The following is a 19,084-nucleotide window of genomic DNA, read 5'->3' on the forward strand; positions in this document are numbered from 1 at the left end:
TTATAACTCTTAGGTAACTGGAATATTAAATTTATTAAGACATACCTTTTAAAATTACTCCGGGTAAAAATTTTCTGCACTGATCCATTACTAAAATATGATATACTTTGATAGTACATATTTTTCTGAACAGAATGAAAATATCATACTTATCTAAGCATTTCCATTAAATGGGGCAACATTTACTCCAACAATTTCCATATATGATAAGGTTCTGTTTTATAACCAGGTAGTGTTTTAAGTATATCCAGCTGTCCTTGGGGAAAACCAAGAAAAGCAATTTTGTTTTTCCCGTGATACTAAAGCACTGGAAAACAAAAACAGTAACTTTATGTGATCAGGCCGTTTTACTTAATACAATACACTGTAATTTCTGAAAATGGGCTTTCTTTAGACGTGGTATGTTGAAATGTGATTTATTGAAATGTGAAACCACGTATAGTTCATAATGAAAAACAGAATGGGCGGCCGATCAACACGGCTGACCGGCCAGCTCTCTGAGCGTGAGAACCGCTCTCCACAACCCACGCAACTGCTCAGAGGCTCTGGCTCAGGTCTGCTGCTCAGCTCATCTCTACTGCGCCTCTCATCTTCCAGGGTGTAACTGCACAGCAGACTCACTGTTACCTGGTGCATGTCACCTAAAATTAATTTCTAAGACTCTTACAGTTAAAAGGTTATACCAGCCTAAATGTTTAGGGAAACACAAAGGAACATTTTAATGAAACAGGGCTGAGAGCAGACAATCATTTTCTAGATTTAATGTCTTCCATTGGTGACGCGTAACTGGTTCATTCCAGCTGGGCTGACACCACTCTCAAGGACACAGAGTCAGGATCTGAATCTCAGTAACTCACACTGAGAAAGAGAAACTTACCTTTTTGAAGTAGAAGCACTGAGCATAAAAGGGAAAAAAATTTGGAACACGATGTTCAGAAAAATGAACAAGAAAATACTTTAGGAGACAGGAAAGACTAACAAGATATAGTGTTTCAAAGCCAAATAAGAAGGGAGGATACATTAGTTCAAAAGAACAAAGACCTAATAGTGAACCACCACCAGTTTTAGAAAGGAAGATGTCAAAACTTCTGGGCACTCAAAACCATTAGTATGATGTTTACTTTAGATCTTTGGTAACTATCTTTTATCAAATTTAGAAAGTCCCCTTCTACTCTTAGTTTGCTAAGAATTACTTTTTTATAAAAAGATTTATGAATTTTTAATTTTATCAGATGGTTTTACTATATCTGAGATGATCACATTTATTTATTTTGTTGATGTGACAAATTACATTGATTTTCTAATGTCAAACCAATCCTGCAATCCTGGGATAAATCCAACTTGGTCATGACCTGTAATTTCTACTTATATGTTGCAGGATTTGGTTTGCGGCCCATTTTGGTTCACTGGAGATTTTTGCATCTTTGTTCAGTGAGATTGGCCTATAAAGTTTCCCCTTCTGTCTGGTTTCTGCATCAAGGTTATACTAATCAGGAGTGCAGCCCTTTTCCCATTTGGTGGAATGGGGAACATGTCATTTAAAAAGGAAGCAACTGGAGAGATTCTAGCCTCTCAAAGGTCTCACTTAGGTGTGAGCACTGGTAAGGGTGACTACAATGAAGAAACAGCAGAGAGATGTAAACAAATCACATTAGCAAGCAGTTGGTCTCACAGACCCGGACTTAGAAATAGCAGGAATATGTTGTGACATGCATTTTACATGAGTTTATTTAGTTCTTTCAACTGCACAATCATCATTGTTTTAAAAATGAGGAAACTGAGTCTTAAGACTACTTGAACAAACTTGCCTAAAGTCACAGCAGCATGCGTCCAAGTTAAAACATAAGCACAGTTCTCAGTCCCGAGGCTGTGCTCTTAACCACTCTCCCTTTCTTCACTTCTTCTCCCTCGGTCCCTCAGCGCAGGGACTCGGGGTTTGGGAGGCCTCCCATACACCTGCTAGCAGCGACCCACAGGTCTGCAACCGAAACAATCACAGCTCTTTCCCAAAGTGCTGAAATTATAAAGTCTGCGATGTCCGAGCTTCATTACCAAGGGCTGGAGAGATTCAAAATATACTAGCACAGTATAATAAGCAAATTAAGAAAATGGAGTAAAGACAATCGTGGGAATCCTAATTAAGTTAAACATTTAAATATATGTAATAAGTGTTCATGGAGAAATTTTATAAAACACGTATGTAATCCAACAAATCAGGCTACATGGCTAAATTTTGGACATTCCTCTCTAACCAGATGTACATAATATACTCATTTCACTCTCAACACAATTTTTTACTTAAAAGTAAAAACCTGAATAAGGAAATTAATTTTAGAATCAATGGTGTCTTTAAAAAACCACTGTCAAATTTACAAAAGAAAATAATTCTGTCTACCTGCCTTAACTCCATTTCTGCCAGGGGACTGATGTTTGCTTCTATCTGGGGGAACTATCAACTGTGAATACTTGGAATTCTCTTTGCTTGAAGCTTTTTGGACCATGCTGGTGGCAGGAACTGAAACCACAATTTGAAGGAGGACCAGTTGGTTTGTTTGCTGGTCCCTTCCAGAGACAAGTCTAGTTCTCATTTACTCTGACTCTAGGGTTGTTCTAGCTTTATACCACGGTCCTTTAGCAGAATCCACATCTTGGGTGTTTTTATTTTTTACTGTCAGAGAAAATGGTGCCTAATGTATATGCAATTTAAGCAGCACACAGACAATATTCTCCACACCTTAAATATTCTTCAAAGACATTATTTTAACAAGTGCCCAGGATTCCATCATAAGATAATCCATAACCCATTATTTTTCTCACTTTTGTAGACTTCAATTCTCATTTGTATCACAGTATAAAGCTATCATGAACATCTTTTCCATACATCTTCAAGTCATCTGATAGTTTCTTCAGAGGAAACTCCTGAAAGTTAAAACATACGGGCAGAGTGTGACGAGCAAAACTTTTATATATTGACTGTAGAAATGCTCACCACCTCACACCACCACCACCTTTTATGTAGGAGGCCAATTCTCCCCGAACCGAGTAAAATCACTCACATTTCATGTGAAAAATACTTTCTCAAGTTGATTAATTTGCATTTATTTCTGTGGCTAGATGTTTCATATATTTGTGGGGCATTTGTTGCTCTTTGCGGGTCACCTTCTGATGGCATTTGACTATTTTTCTGTTGGGATGTTAAGTCTTTTTATGTTAAAATAATTTTTATTTGTAGAATATTATTGCAACTCATATATGCAAACATCTCTCCATTTCCTTGTCTTTTAATTTGTTCTTAGAATTTTGAATGTACTGATGCTTTTATTTTAGTAAACCGACCCTGTAGCATTTTTTTTTTTTTTTTAATGATTTGTTTCTGTGCTTAACCCTACTTCAGATGTTTTCCTGATTTTTCTTTTGGTTATTTTGTGACTGTTCCTCCACTCTTTATTCCTCCTGGAATGTATCTGGCATGTGTAGAGAACTATTAACAAACAAAACATTTCAGAGGCCGATACTAATGTAGACACCCTATGAATGATATGACGTCTAATGTGAAAACAGAGCTGGAGTGGTTTCAGCCAGGAAAAAAGTCTCAGCTGCACCCACCCCCATTCTCCGCTACAACCTGCTAGTCTCTTCCCTAAACCAAATGACACTGTTCACATAGAAACATACTATTCATATTCTCATTGTTTCTAGCAAATTGCTTAGAACAGTGCTCCCCAACTCATTTTTTTTTACTTCATAGCACTAAAAGGGTAATTATTGCCCAGTGCGCTGGTTAAGTGGAGGCGGCTGCCTAGCAGCCCGCGAGAGGCAACTCCAAGCCCTGCGGCCACCTAACGGCGAACGTCTCGGTGCATCTGCAGCCCATCTGTGGCACGGCGGTTGGGAAGTCCTGTCCCAGGATTGCTCTGCCACCTGTGTTCTCACAGGCTCTCTTCTCTGCGGATGTCGCTAGGGTCCTGTAATTCGGGTGCTGGCCGTGATAGAGAAGCCAAACTATAATTATCCAATAAAAAGAGAGCCCTGAACAAAATAAGCGTCAAGAAGCCTCTCCTGCCCCTTTTGTCCTGGAGCTTGCCATGGTAGGGAGACCAGACTTCAGGAGGACAACTGAACAGTTGTATAATTGAGATATATGGAATCTTTGTGAAGGATAGTTATCCTCTCTGAGTCCAGTAAGTACGAAGCAACTGAGTGACTGCCACAGCGTGCAAGTATCCAGTCATTAAAATCTTCTAAGTTACTACAAGCCAAAGGGTCTTGCCTCTTCTAAGGAGACAGTTGTAGAAGTCATAGGCCCTGGCACCAGTTACATTAAGTCTTTAACTTTTTCTCTTAACTTTTTCAAACTTTTACTGAATGATTTACATTCCTCACTAATTTTTAAAGCCACCTTCATCATAAACTGAATTCTTACATAGCAGAATGTCCTCGTAATTCAAGTATATTCATTAACCATAATAACCTGTTATGATGGTCAATTAGAGCATAAAATACTCTTACAGAACATAAAGTCAGTGCCTCCTCAAATATCCATCTCTGCTTCACAGTACCATCTATATTAATGTCTGCAGACTGTCATTCAAAAATACACTACAGGTGCAATGAAAATCCCCTACAAAGTGAACTAGCAAATCTTGCAAAATATGTAGGACTTTATAAAAGTTAAAGGTGAGAACTATTCAAATCACAAGCATAGCCACAGAATGTGTCAGTCAATCCAGTTAACAATGAAAAGAAAGTTGCCAATGACAAAAGGACAATGATACGAGAAGTGCATAAAGGAATGACTTGACTAGAGAGAGTCCCTATCACAAATGGATGAATCTGAGATATTTCCGTAAAATGTTTCTATTATGGAGCAGAAATCAAACACGTGACAATGATCATTTCATGTTTCAAATGATTTTGACCCCCCAAAAAAGTAAAAAAATTATCTCTGGCCCTGGATGGATAACTCAGTTGGTTAGAGCATTGTCCCGATGTGCCAAGGTTGCAAGTTCAAACCCAGGTCAGGGCACATACAAGAATCAACCAATGACGCATAAGGAAGTGGAACAACAGTCAATGTCTCTCTCTGAAAACAATAAAAAAATTTTTTTAATTATTTCAGTTAAAATATTTCTAAGTTAACTTTGTTATATAGAAAAAAAGTTTGTTTTTATTTTAGCAAAACATTTCAAGTTAAAGTTCTAGTGAAAATATTTATTATGAAAAATTGGTCCTTGATTTCAGCATACTTGTGACCTTCTGGTACCAGTTATGCTCAGATAAATATGTTTCAAGGCATTTATTGTCTGCCTATATATTTATATAACAGTATTAACACAGATTTAATTTGCTTTAATATCTGATGGGCCACTCTCATTAATCATGTTTTAATTTTAAAAATTTATTATCTTTCCTGTTTATCCTTCCAGCTGATATCCTAGAAATGCATTTAAAATTCCTAGAAATTAATTTAAATCTATTGGAACCATTATCGGAATCGCATTAACCCTCCATACTACTTCAGGAAGGATTAGGTTGTCTATTTGCTACATTCAGCCTAACAAAGAAAAATTATATATGTCACCATTTATTTGTTTTCCTTGATCTCTTTTAGGAAAGCTTCCTCCCAAAGTCTTACATATTCTTGTTTTGTTCAAAGGTGATATCAGTGTACCTGTCTGTTAAATCACCATCTAAAACAGAATATCCCTATTGAACACTCAGGCACCAATCATAAAAGTGGGATGCTTTTCTTTAAAGAGCACAAGTAATTTTTGAAGATGGGGCAATAAGAGTAGTGTAAGAGAACTTATTTCCAGCAATATGATGGAACCAGACATCCTGAATAAATTTCCCATCATAAAATATCTTTTATACTGGATTAAACATGAAAAACTTTAAGTGAATTACAGATCTGGCAATAAAGTAAGGGAGATCTTTAGAGGCCAAAAACAAAACAAAAGCAGAAAACTGAAGATATAATCAAGTGTGGAAACCAGTGGTGGTCCAAAAAGCAACTGCAGATCCTTGGTGCCCTAGAGTGTTTAACAACAGAGTATATATTCTTCTCAAGGTCACGTGAAACATTCTTCAGGAGAGAACATGGGCTAGGCCATAAAATAAGCTTCAAAAAGTTTGAAAGGATTGAAATCAAACAAAGTACATCACCCAATTACATGGAATGAAATTATAAATTAATAACATAAAGAAATATGGGGCCCAGCCGGATGTGGCTCAGTGGCTGAGCATCGACCTAGAATCCAGGTGATCGCGGTTCGATTCCCGGTCAGGGCACATGCTTAATTGTGAAAGATTCAGTGCTTTCCCTTTAAGACACGAACACAACGAAGGTATCTTCTCTCGCCACCTCTATTCAACATCATACTGGAGGGTCTAGCCATGGCAATGAGGAGGAAAAAAAATGTAGGAACAAGTAAATCTCTATATGCAGATGACATGATCTTATATATAGGAAATTCTAAGAAAATCACTAAAACCTATTAGAACTAATAAGTTGACAAGGAGGCAGAACCCAATTCTACACAATTTGTTCACTTGCAATGAACAATCTAAAAATTTTTAAAAAACAAACAGCCCTGGCCAGTGTTTCCCAGTGGTTAGAGCATCAGCCTGTACACCAGAGGGTCCCAGGTTCAATTCCCAGTCCAGGGCACTTACCTGGGTTGTGGATTTGCTCTCCAAACCCAGTCATGGCCCATGCGGGAGGCAACCAATTAGTCTCTCTCTCACATCAATGTTTCTCTCTCTCTTCCCCTCCATCCCTTCTTCCCTTCCACTCTCTCTCTGGAAAGCAATGGAAAAAATATCCTTGGGTTAGAATTAACAACAAAATATTCCATTTATAATAGCGTAAAAAAGAATAGCATACCTAGGAATAAATTTAACAAATGAAGTACACAACTTATACTCTGAAAACTACCATTGTTGAAATAAATTAGAGATGATAAATAAATGGAAAGATATCCCATTTTCATGTATCAGAACACTTAATATTGTTAAGATGGCAATACTTCTCATGTTGCATATTGACGTACAGATGAACACAACCCCCATCAAATCCCAGCTGGCTTCTTTGCAGTAACTGAAGATAATCCTAAAATCTCAAAGGTTGCCCTGGCTGGTGTGGCTCAGTTGATTGGAGCGTCCTCTGGTACACCAGAAGGTGGTGGGTTCAATCCCTGGTCAGAGCGCATCCACCGGACAGCCAATCGTTTCCTTTTCTTTTTCTCTCTCTCTCTCCTTCCCTCTCTCTCAAGATGTTTTGACTTCAGAGAGAGGAAAAGAGAGAGACAGAAACATCAGTGATGAGTCATTGGTAGGCTGCCTCCTGCACCTATACTGGGGATCGAGCCTGCAACCCAGGCATGTGCCCTGATCGGGAACCAAACCACAATCTCCTGGTTCATGGGTTGATGCTCAACCACTGAGCCACAACATGGCCCCCATTTTCTTGCCTGTAAGTCTTCAGCTTACTACAGTGTGGCTTTTGTCCCCATTACTATTAAAATGTTTTTATAAAAGGTCACTGATGATGGCCAAGTTTTAATTTGAATTAATATAAATTTAAAAACTGGTAACTGATTCAGTTAAAAAACTTTTGTTTGAAAGAACTTGGGGGGGGCCGTATGCGAATCTACTTTTTCCCATCTATAGATTTTACAAAATCTAAATATAGATCAAGTATTTTCAATGAAAATGTAGCATCTACATCGAGATGGGCTATAAATAAGGTGACCAACTGTACAAGTTTTAGCAACGAAGGTCATATAACACAGGGTTATCCTAGCTGTAAGTGTAATATACTAGATTTCAAAGCATATAAAATAGCTCATTAATAAAATTTTTGGTTACATGATGAGATATAATACCTTGGATATATAACGATAAAATGTATGAAAGTTAATTTCAGCTGTTCTTTTTAATGTGGCCATCATAAAATTTTAAACTACACATGGCTAGCATTATGTATCTACTGGATAGCAGTGGTCTAGGTAAAGGCATGCCTTGAACACCAAGTTAAGGTTGGCCTTTATTCAGGAGGAAATAAAGAGCCACCAAAATCTGAAATGTACATATTAGTAGCTTTTTTAAATGGCAAAATGAAGTACTGCAGCATTTGGAAATATAAAAATAAGACTGCCCTTCAAACCTTAAAATTTTAAGTTAACAACAAATCAAAGCAGAAATAAAGTTGCCTCCCCGCCAGGGGTCTCCAGGCCTGCAAGACTTGACTAGTTTCAATGGCTATATAATACACAGCTTCAAACAAATTTCTAGTCTTGGGGTATATGGCAAAAATTTTTAAAGTTCTATTTAATGACCAACTTTTGTATTTATTCCTTCGAGAATCACAGGTTTCTAGATCTACTCAACATCTCATTTTTCCACAAACTAGTAAAATTTCTAATCAGTATCAGAGAAGCATAAACAACACTAGAACAATTGTTTTGGAGAGGAATGATTCTCAAAGAGTCCCCTCTTGCCCTTCCTTTAACAATGTCCTAAAATTGAAAAAGAAAAGTTGGAAGAATTTGTTCATTTAACTTCCACAATTCTAGGAAATGTTATCTAGCACTCTGATAGACTTGGGTTCCCCAATCCAGTAATCTGTAACTTAGGAAGTGTCACCACCATCTAACCAGTTGCCCCAAACAGAAATGTGATCAGTATACTAAATTTTCACTTTAATTTCATCCCACTTAAAGACCTTTTCAAATTCCTCCTTCAGGTTTCAAATTTTCCTTAATACTTCACCCCATTCCTAACTCCCACCTAAGGGCCACACAGCTAAATATGGCAGAATTGGGATTTGATTAAATTTCTGTCTCTATAGGGACTCTGAGTCATCTTATGCACCTTCTTGGTTTTTAACTCCCAAAATTGTGTCTCTAGCTCAGATCTTTCTCAAAATATCCCAGAATTAGAAATCCAATCATCTGCTGGAAACATCCACTTGAATATTCCATAGGCATCCCAATCTCAAAATGTCCCAAAATTCAATTTGTCATCTTTCCCATCCAATTTGTTACTTATCACCTATTCTCCAAATGTTGGGATTGTTTCCACAGTAGGAAATTGGATACCAATCTCTCAATATCCAACTACTCAAGTCCTTTCCATTTTGTCTAATTCTTCAGATCCTTTGTTTTTCATCCCAACAAATCCTCACCTAAACTACCTTTAACCACCAATATCCAAACTTCATGTGATCCAGAAAGCCTTAGATGATTTGATCATTGCCTACCTTTCCTGTTGTATTGTCTTGCACTCAGTAATTCCATCATAAAAACTGCTTGTAGTTTATTAATGCATTAGGTTGCTTCTCATCAACCTATCCTTTCTCATGTGCTCTCTATGCCTAGATAGCCACCTTTCCAATTTCAGAGGCATGTGCAGGTCCCCAATATCCACCCATGAAAGTAAAAGTAGATCTAAATACACATATTCTACTGGTTTCGAAATCTAAGAATGAGTCTATCCCCTAGTAGGGATTCTTAGGTGCAGGAATCTACCATCAGGATGCATTTCTAGTCATAAACAGTCTCCAGTGGGGCTTAAAGGCAGGAGCTAGTTGTGCACGCTGCACCAAGAAAACAAGCATCCTGGACAGTTTCTTTAAACCACAACTTCTGGTTTCTAGCTATTTTCAGTTCTTAAGTACCTGTTCTTGAGCATCCTTTCCAAAAGAGTGGCTGCCAAAATTCTGCTTGATTTAGCATCCTCCTAGGAGTCATCTGGAAGAAGTGACTTGCCGAGATAAGTCTAGGAAAAAAGGGTGAAGAAGCCATGTAGGTGACCTACAGTGATGTTACTAGGAGCAGGCAGTGAGACTACAAGGTCAATCTTATATTAAAGGAAATGTTCTGGACACATGATACATCAAAACATTGTTCACTTAGAAATCACAACTTGTCATCCGAACAGTGAATGCCATCCATACAAGGAAAACATAACAAAGTCCAGTATCGGGCTTCAGGATTCACAAGATATTCAGGAACCCATAGACCAATGAGTATGAAAATGGATTGTGTAATAATGCAGGTTCCAAACACTAATTTTTATGAGCTCATCGCAAGAATAGAAGCTCTCCTGAGAGCTCAAGGGAAAGACTTATCAATGTATCAAACTAATTAAGAAGAGTTTAAGGTTAAACTGAATTAAAATATAGCTCAGCTATTACCTCATCTGCCCTGGCTTCTCCATTTATTAAGATCTGTTCCCCCAGAATTTCTTCTGCTCATTTCTCTTTCACAGTATTTTTCACACTGTATTTTAACTTATCTGCTTAATGTTCCACTATGCCAGGGGTGGGGAATGTCCAGCCCACGGGCTGTAAGTCATTGGGTCTGGCCCTGCCAAGGCAACCACAGGCAGGACCCAAAACTCAATAAATCTAGCTTTTTACTTTCTTCTTTTTTTAAATATTTATCTTTATTGTTGAAAGTATTACAAATGTCCCTCTTTCCCCCTCATTGATCCCCTCCCCCCTGGCCTTCACCACACTATTGTCCGTGTTCACGCGTTATGCATTATGTTTTTAGGTTAATCTCTAGGAGCTTTTTTCATAGCTAATTTTTAAGTCAATAATTTTGTATGGCCCACGAATAATGTTATAAATACCCAAATGGCCCTTTGCAGAAGAAAGGTTCCCCTCCCCTGCTCATCTTGAGGAGTAGGCATGTCTTTCCATCTTTGCATCCCTAACATACAATAGTGCTACATTTACCAACTTACTGACTGATTAAGTCTTCTTTGTACTTGATTAAACTATCAAAAAATCTAAACCACTGCTATGCAAAGCCCATAAACCATTTGTTCATGATGAGATGAGGAGTCTGAATCAGAATATGTAAAAGAATAGCCCCTTTTTTGAGAAGTTTTGCTTTAAAAAAAATGTCTAGCTAAACTTAACTGTACTTTTGTGATGCAACTGATTAACATTTTTGCCCCACTTTGATCCAAACACTTGAGAGTTAGAGTAAGACATATTTCATAAAGAAAAGTAAAATGCTGAAGAATGGATGGTTAAAATTAACTTTAGGGTCTTTATCCATCTTTATAAACACACATATATTTACAGATCCCCAAAAAGATTTAAAATAAAGGCACCAACTTTCACTGGTAATAAGACACCGGCCACTTAGGACGTTTTTTAAAAGCCAACACGCATTAAAAAAACCTAATAAATTTTTAATTTTTTCCTTTTGTAACAGGACAAATAACAGATTACATCAAACTTCAGAGCTTCTCAAATATCTAGTTATTATACACATTCCCATCTGTCTTGCAGGGAGGGATCTTGGTCGGCTTAACAGTTTCAGGTAAAATAAGCTGCATAATAGTATATATTACAATAATAAATGTACAATGTTTACATGAAATATGTCTTAGAAGCAAGATAAAGATGCATCTGCATCAAAAGGCGACCTTTTAAAATGCCACAACTATTTTTTTACATTCACTCTTGCAACAGGTCACAAGATGGGGTCACTAAGCTCAGATAAATCACTATGATGCACATAAAATGGTTATTTTATATATTATATATATTTATATTTTCACACGTTAGCATCTGAGACATAAACTGAGAATTTTAAATTTATTCTCTTCAGATAACAAATCATTTTTATTCTTCATAAACATGGTGCCCACAAAAGCACATAGGTAAGGCACAATAGGGTTTTCTGTTACAGAACAGTGTGCATCATGTTTATTTAACCAGAAAACGTGCATTATCTGTGCAAGTTCATGCTGCAAACCCAACACATATACAATAAAAACCAAAGAGGCAACTGAGCTTTAAACAAAATCAAAATTGGTACAACTTCAGCTGTTTCACATATTCATTTGGACTGACAATGATATATCAACAGGTTATTATTATTTTTTTAAAAAGCCAGTTGTTACAAGTAAACTTTGCTCCACAACTATTTTAATCTGAAATAAAAAACAGTAATAAAGTAACTTTACTGAAAAAAAGTAAATATCGAGGCACAAAGCAACGGTCACTCGTGCATTTACTATATTGCAAACTTTTCATGACCCAAAACTGTAAATATAATTTTTCAGATACACATTTTGCTGAAACAATATGCCCTGCTTTAAACTTGACATGTAACAGGGGAGCTAACATTTTATTAAATTATAAATAGATTGGGAAAATGACTTGATCCCAATGGTACTATATTGAAGCCCTAGTATTTATAATAAATACAGCTTTTCACAAAATACAGTTCCAATATCTGCCAATTGCTTCTTTATTGCTCACATAAATTTGAATCTATTACAACTGGTATCGAAACTTTCACACAAAATCATACTCAAGACATTTTTATATAAAACCTATAAAAGATATTTGAAACTTGTATCTAATACTTCCAGGTGTTTGGCTGTTTGATCTATGTGATAGTACAGCCATATGTATATATGTGTGTGTATATATGCACACACACACACACATATATATATATACACATACACACATATATACACATACATATATATATATACACACTTTAGATTATGAATAAAATAGGAAGCTTATTTTACTGCTTTAATGCAGACATCTTCACAAAACAAGACTACTTTCGCCACCACCAGCATTTATACATATATACAAAAGCCAGTTTAAGTACATGTACATCCACTTATACTTATATGTAACCACTAAACCCAAATTAGTTTTCCCATATTCCAGCTGTAGCAAATGAATCTCTTACAAGCAATAGAAACCTAAGGTTAAATTGGGAAATGAACAGTTTTACCACATTAGCCTGTAAGGAACTATGCAGGTTACTGTATGTATACAAGAATTCACAACATTAGTTCACAGGAAATTATGGAAATACAAGCCTCTTCACCATGCTTTTGTGTGGTTATCAAAAACACTGTTTGGTGCAAAAATACCACCACCACATCTGAAAATACAGTAATAAAGTCAATGTTCCTCATGCAAAACTGTAAATGCACTGGCTTAAATGAGCTCCAAAAACTGAATGAAACTATTATTTATCTATTCAGCATTGCTGCCCCACTGCTAAGTCCCTTTGGAACCTTGAGATTTCTGGAACGTTCAAACAGAGCTGTATTCAATAAAAATATTACATACAAAAAAGCATTTAAAAAGGAAGACAGGAAGCCAAACAGGAATTTTCCTATTGTAAATAACAGTCCTAGGGGTGGAAGAAAAAGTCTTTTCAGGAACCTCCTTGAGAATTGGCTAGGCCAGTCCGCAGACGAAGATGAGACATAGAGTTCATATGTTTATTTGATGGCTTCAAGGGAGTGTTGCAAGTAAGAGCGTGGGGAAAGCGATGGTGATATCTATCTAGTCGTAAATATTTTACTGTAACCAATTTCCCTGTTGTAAGATAAAAATAGCATTTTAGATCTGTAAAAATGTACTTAATAATTTATAAAAAACTGTGGTTAAAAACATAAAACACAAATAAAGTAATCTAAAATTATTACTCTAAAAATGCTAACTTAAATATCTTTAATTTAAAATCTGGTATAGTTTAAATTGTAAGCCATAATTTATCTCTTAAAAATGTTTATAATACTCAAATTTCTTACCATCAAACCAAGAGCCATGCAATGCCTTAAAAGCTTTCCCAGCATATTCTGGAGACAGACATTTAACATATACACAACCCTGTGATATCAAAGAAAGAACAGTCTTAGTTTAATAGCAACAAATTCAAAACGTAGAATTCAGTAGTAAAAGTTACTTTACCTCACGTGAATTTTTGTCTACTGCAATATGAACAATGCCATCATTATCATTGCATTTTTCTAAAATTGCTTCTTGAATTGCCAAATGCCACTGATCCCCTATTTCCCTAAAAATTAATGAAAACAAATATCAGCCATATTCATACTCAGTAAGAAGTCTTTTGTCTCTTAAAACATACATATCCTATTAGAATGGGGATAGTTTAAAAAACTACATATTTTTAAAGGTAGTAGTAAATAAATGCTTGATACTAGTAGTAGGTAGATTAAAAAAATACTAGCATTCAGTAGTTCAGCCCTTTTCTCACTTCCCAGTGTAAGAACGCACAGAGCTGGGACAATGAAGGATTAGCCCACCATAGCAGAACACGTGCTATCCTATATACCTACAATCATTTCTTTTTTTCTTTCTATACAAATGTTAAAAAGCACTTTAATGAGTTGGAGTGGTCTGGTAAAAGTTTAATATTTTCTTTTTAACAGCATTTTCAAATTCCTAAACTTAAGGAAAATTCTTGGTAAATATAGTAATAAGTCCTCACTTAACGTAGTCAATAGGTTCTGCAACTTTAAGTGAAATGACGTATGACAACCAATTTTACCAGAGGCTAACTGATATAAATAGGAGTTCAGTTCCTACACATTTCATCAATTTTATAACAAAATGACATTGAACAAACTGAACAAAACGATGTTATTCAAGGACCTGCTGGAGTGTATTCTGAGCTTCTCTCCTCCAAAATAATTAGAGTAATACAGGACACTTTGCAAAAATAGTTACCTCACTATTAAGAGAGCTTTAAGATATCCTGCTGCAGTAATGCACCAATGTGTAGATCATGGGGTAGAGGGACAGGTGGCTACATTTTCAATAGTAAATCTTCATCTTAGGTAATAAGATACTGGACTGGCACTGATTTCCTAACTATTAAAGTATGAGGTAAGATTCCCAACAGAAGGATTACCACCTCGCTAACTGTTTCTATCTCTGCAAAACAGAGGCTGTGTACATACTGACAGTGCTTCCCCACATTTCCGATTTTGTTATCACTTATTTGAAACCTCATTGTATCAACTATTTATTTTTTTAATTGTTTTAAATCCTCACCTGAGGATATGTTTTATTGATTTTTAGAGAGAGGGAGGCAGGGAGGGAGGGAGGGAGGAATATCGACTGGTTGCTTCTCTTACCCTGACCAGGGATCAAACCTGCAACCTAAGTATGTATCCCCAACTGGAAATTGAACCCACAACCTTTCATGTATGGGATGACTCTCCACCAACTGAAGTATTCAGCCAGGGCTCAACTATTTCTTGAAATAAATGAGTTATTTGATGGAACTTATGGGTATTTTATATGTAAACAATTTCCACTGTGAGGATTTTTTTAAAAAACAATGTCTTATCATTGAACAGATAAGCAGCTGCCTCCAGGAAGCAAATTCTAAAGATTATTATAGCTTATATGTGAAATATTATAGATCCTAAGGCAATGACTTTAGACTGTACTATTCTCTGGATGCATGTGCTACTGTAATTATATAGAAAGAAAAGTTTCCCAACTATTAAACAGACAGAAAAGTTTTTCAAATATTACATGGATAAACAGGATTGTAGAAGGGAAGGTATGTAACATCTTTGTACAAATTTTTTACCATAAGATTAGAAATTTTAAAATAGCAGATATTTTTATCTCTATTGCCTATTGAGGCAAAGAATGTTGGTAAACATGACTTATACATTTAATAAAGAGTACTGTTTATATCGTGTGTGTCATTAATTTGACTCAAGTATTTATCTGCTATGGGGATTCACAGTGAACACGAAGGTTTATAAAAGTTTTACGAATCATTATATATCTGTGTCTTTTGGCTAAACATTTTCTTGGGATATAACAAAGGAGAAGAGAAAAATATAAAATTTCTGTAGTTAGAAACTCAGAAGTAAAAGAGATTTTTCAATTACAGGTATAGCATTATAAAAATATCATTGATTTTTTTCAGCCAATTATTCCAAATAAGAATTACATATACCCCTGATCATAATACTTACATAACTGGATCAAACATATTTCGAATCTTGAGACACGGTGTCAAACTATTTGGTGGTGAATTTCTTCTATCTAAATGAAATGCTACAAAAAACAAATTAGTTTTACTATTTGCGATTATTCCATTTTTTTGAAAAGGTATTCAATCATTCAATTCACTCCAAAATATTCACTATGTACTTTTACTATGAGGCGGACCCCAGGATGTTAAGGTGAGTAAGACAGTCATTGCTCTTACAGAATTTACAGTTCAGTGGGGGAGACATGAAAAATAGTAACTTTAAAAGACTTCTGAATTATGAATAATCTCATCGTATTATTCATTATTCACCTAAGAAGTCATAATTGTGGTAAATTCTAAGAAAGAACAGTACAGAAAGCTGTTTAGGTAACTTAAGCTGAAGTCTGAAAATATCACATAACACTTCACTAAGGCAGGGACATTTCTGCTGGGACCTAAAGTATAAATAAAAATAAGAAATGTGAAAAGAGGAGTAAAAGACATTTTAAGCAAAGGTGACAGCTTATATACTGCCCCTAAAGCAAGAAGGAGCATGGTCTATTCAAGTAACTGAAAGCCATGGTGGCGAGTGAGGACAAGAGAAAGATAAACCCGAAGAGAGAAATGTCACATTGTTCAGGACCATGTAGGTCACATTAAAGAATTTAGACATTACCCTAAGTGCAACAGAAAACCACTCAAACATTTTCAGGAGAGGAATGAATAATATGATGAGATTATTCATATAAAAAAGTCTTTTAAAGTTACAAATTTTAAAAATAGCCATGTGGAGAATCAATTAGGTAGAAGCAAAAGTGAACACAAAGAGACCAGTTAGAAGGTTACTATAGTTGTCTGAGAGGGAAATGATAGTAATGTGGATAAGACAGGCCAACAATGCAGATGAAAATAAGTGGATAAAATTGGAACATATTTTGGAGTGGATCTGATGTAACTCATTTAAAGACTGCAAATGGAGGGGGGTAAGAGAGAAGTTATGGATGACTCCCAGGTTTATGGCAGGACCAACTAAAAAGATGTATCATTAACACTAAAGGAGAGGTCAGTTTGGGAAGAGAAGATACTGAGTTTGTGCACGTGTTGAATTTGTGGTGCTCATCTCCTAGTAGAGAAGGTGAGTATATAGCTGGGTATAAGAATCTGAAAACTGAAACAGAAGACTTAGTTCAAGATATAAATTTGGGAGTTATCAACATATATATGATAAATGAAGTCACAGCATGAGATCATCTAGGGAGAAAGGTAGAAAGAGAAAAGATGGCCTTGAGAAACTTTACACCTAGAGGTCCAGGAAAAGAAGAAAAGAAGAATAAAGGAATGGTCAGAGATACAAGGAAACCAGAAGAAAGTGGCATCCCCAAAGTCAAAAGCAGCAAGTTTCTAAGCAGGCTCAATTGTTAACGGTTCTAAGTAAAATAAGGACAGAGGGGGGGAATCCATTGGATTTACCAATATGGAAGTTTGAGAGCTGTTTCCTTAGAATAATGGGGGTGTAAAACAGATTAGTGTCAGCTGAAGAATAACTGAGAGGTGAAAAGGTAAAGACTGAGTAAACTGTTTGATGCTATTTAGCTCTAAACAGGTAGAGAGGGTAATAGCTACAGGACAATGTAGAGTCCACTGTTTTAAAGATGAGAGAGACTACAGCATGTTTTAAGTGTTGATATAAAGATCCAGTATATGCGGGAATGTAAAACAGTACGGGAAGATACTTGAGAAGACTAGAGGGAAGGGCTCAGGTCTCTGGTAAATGAGGTAACTCCTCAATTCCAACAGAAAGTGAAAATGGGTGTGGATTCTGGTAATTTTATAGATTGGGTGGTGGAAATTTGAGGTAGGTACAATCTCACTGCTCCTACTTGAGTCATCATCAACTGAGAATTAAGAGAGAAAAGAAAGGCAAAGGTTTGAAAAGAGGGCAGAAAATCTAAATTTGTTATTGAGTAGAGTAGGAAAGTGAAGTGACTAATAAAATACGGAAAAAATATGAAAGTCTGATAGTGCTGAGTGCCTAAGTTGAAGATTTAAGTAGGTACTAGGTTAGGCAAGATGTATGATTTTCTCCTGCTGTGCTCAGCCATTTATTTGCACACAGACAGGCAGAAATAAAAGTTGCATCCTTGGTAGGAATTTACCAGGATGAGATGAAGGATGCGTAATGATGCCAGAGTGATTAGAATGATGAATCATGGAAACTAAAATGAATAAGAAAAGAAGATAGGAGAAAGAACTAGAGAAAGTAGGTGCATTGAAGAATTAAGATTCTGGAGACTTTAAAAAAAAAACCCTCAAATACAGCAAGAAAGTTGAAAGGAAGAGTTTATGGTTAAAGACCAGAGTGTATCAATTAAAGATTTCAGAAGTATCTAATGATAAGAAATATCTGGGGTGTGAAGTCCTTGAATAGTGCCTGATATAGGGAGGAGGAATGGTCCCTGGACATGAAAAATCTTTGCCAGGCTTTTCTAACAGTGAATAGGTTCTGTTCTTAGATGATCATTTAGTTGCAGGCAATCTGACTTCCTTGAAATTCCAATACTGGCCTGGGCCAGCAGGGGATGAACCAGAGAAAAAACACGCTCATACCACCGCATGCTAGCTTAGGCACAAAATTCCACAAAATAACAGAGCCAGGAGAAACTATTCTGCCCACTTCTAGTCAGATAGTAGTCCCAAAGATCAAATTGATTCTTAAAATATATGCTTTGTCTCCCTAACTAAACTAATCACTTCCTGGGCCTAGAAGAGATACAGTAGTTACTGAATGATGCACTAAATACTTCAGGGAACTACCTTTGGATCCCTCAAATAAATGCTGTTTATTCCAAACACTACATCTGCCAGAGCATAAATAGTTTTCTGGCTCCCTAGCAGGTATTGTTTGATTTTTAACTGGTGCTTTAAAATACCTTTAGAGATACTAATGTCATATAATCATCTAATTTATATATAACTATCTTTTAGAAATTGAACCAAAAATTCAATAAGGTCGATTATTTAACAATTACTTGGGAAAAATACTATTAAATAACAACAGCTTGTAGTGGTAGTGAATTCGTATGATTACTATAATTAAAAACCCTTCAGCCATGTACCTTATTTTAATTAAATCATAGCATTTATAAGGAGACATTAAGCCTGCTAATAATTTACTACCTTTTTACATAAACTACCAAAACCCCTCAGTATACAGCCAGATTTATATAGCATAACATTTGTGTTCAGATATAATGAAATGAAAGCAAAACTTATTTTATGTA

The 19,084-nt window shown here is 36.0% G+C and overlaps 1 protein-coding gene across 1 annotated transcript in view; it reads right to left on the reverse strand.

The window, feature by feature from the left end:
• Nucleotides 1-11,599: 11,599 nt before the first annotated feature.
• The window catches only part of LEMD3 (LEM domain containing 3), a 64,543-nt gene continuing 57,058 nt past the window's right edge, over nt 11,600-19,084 (reverse strand). The window contains exons 10-13 of the mRNA XM_081125875.1: nt 15,805-15,886; nt 13,754-13,859; nt 13,594-13,672; nt 11,600-13,378 (exon numbers count right to left, since the gene is read on the reverse strand). Of these exons, the coding sequence (XP_080982001.1) occupies nt 13,215-13,378; nt 13,594-13,672; nt 13,754-13,859; nt 15,805-15,886 (431 nt within the window). The 3' untranslated portion in view covers nt 11,600-13,214. The remainder of the gene's footprint in view (nt 13,379-13,593; nt 13,673-13,753; nt 13,860-15,804; nt 15,887-19,084) is intronic.

Source organism: Miniopterus schreibersii, assembly GCF_964146895.1.
Source record: "Miniopterus schreibersii genome assembly, chromosome: 2".
Lineage (NCBI taxonomy): Eukaryota > Metazoa > Chordata > Mammalia > Chiroptera > Miniopteridae > Miniopterus > Miniopterus schreibersii.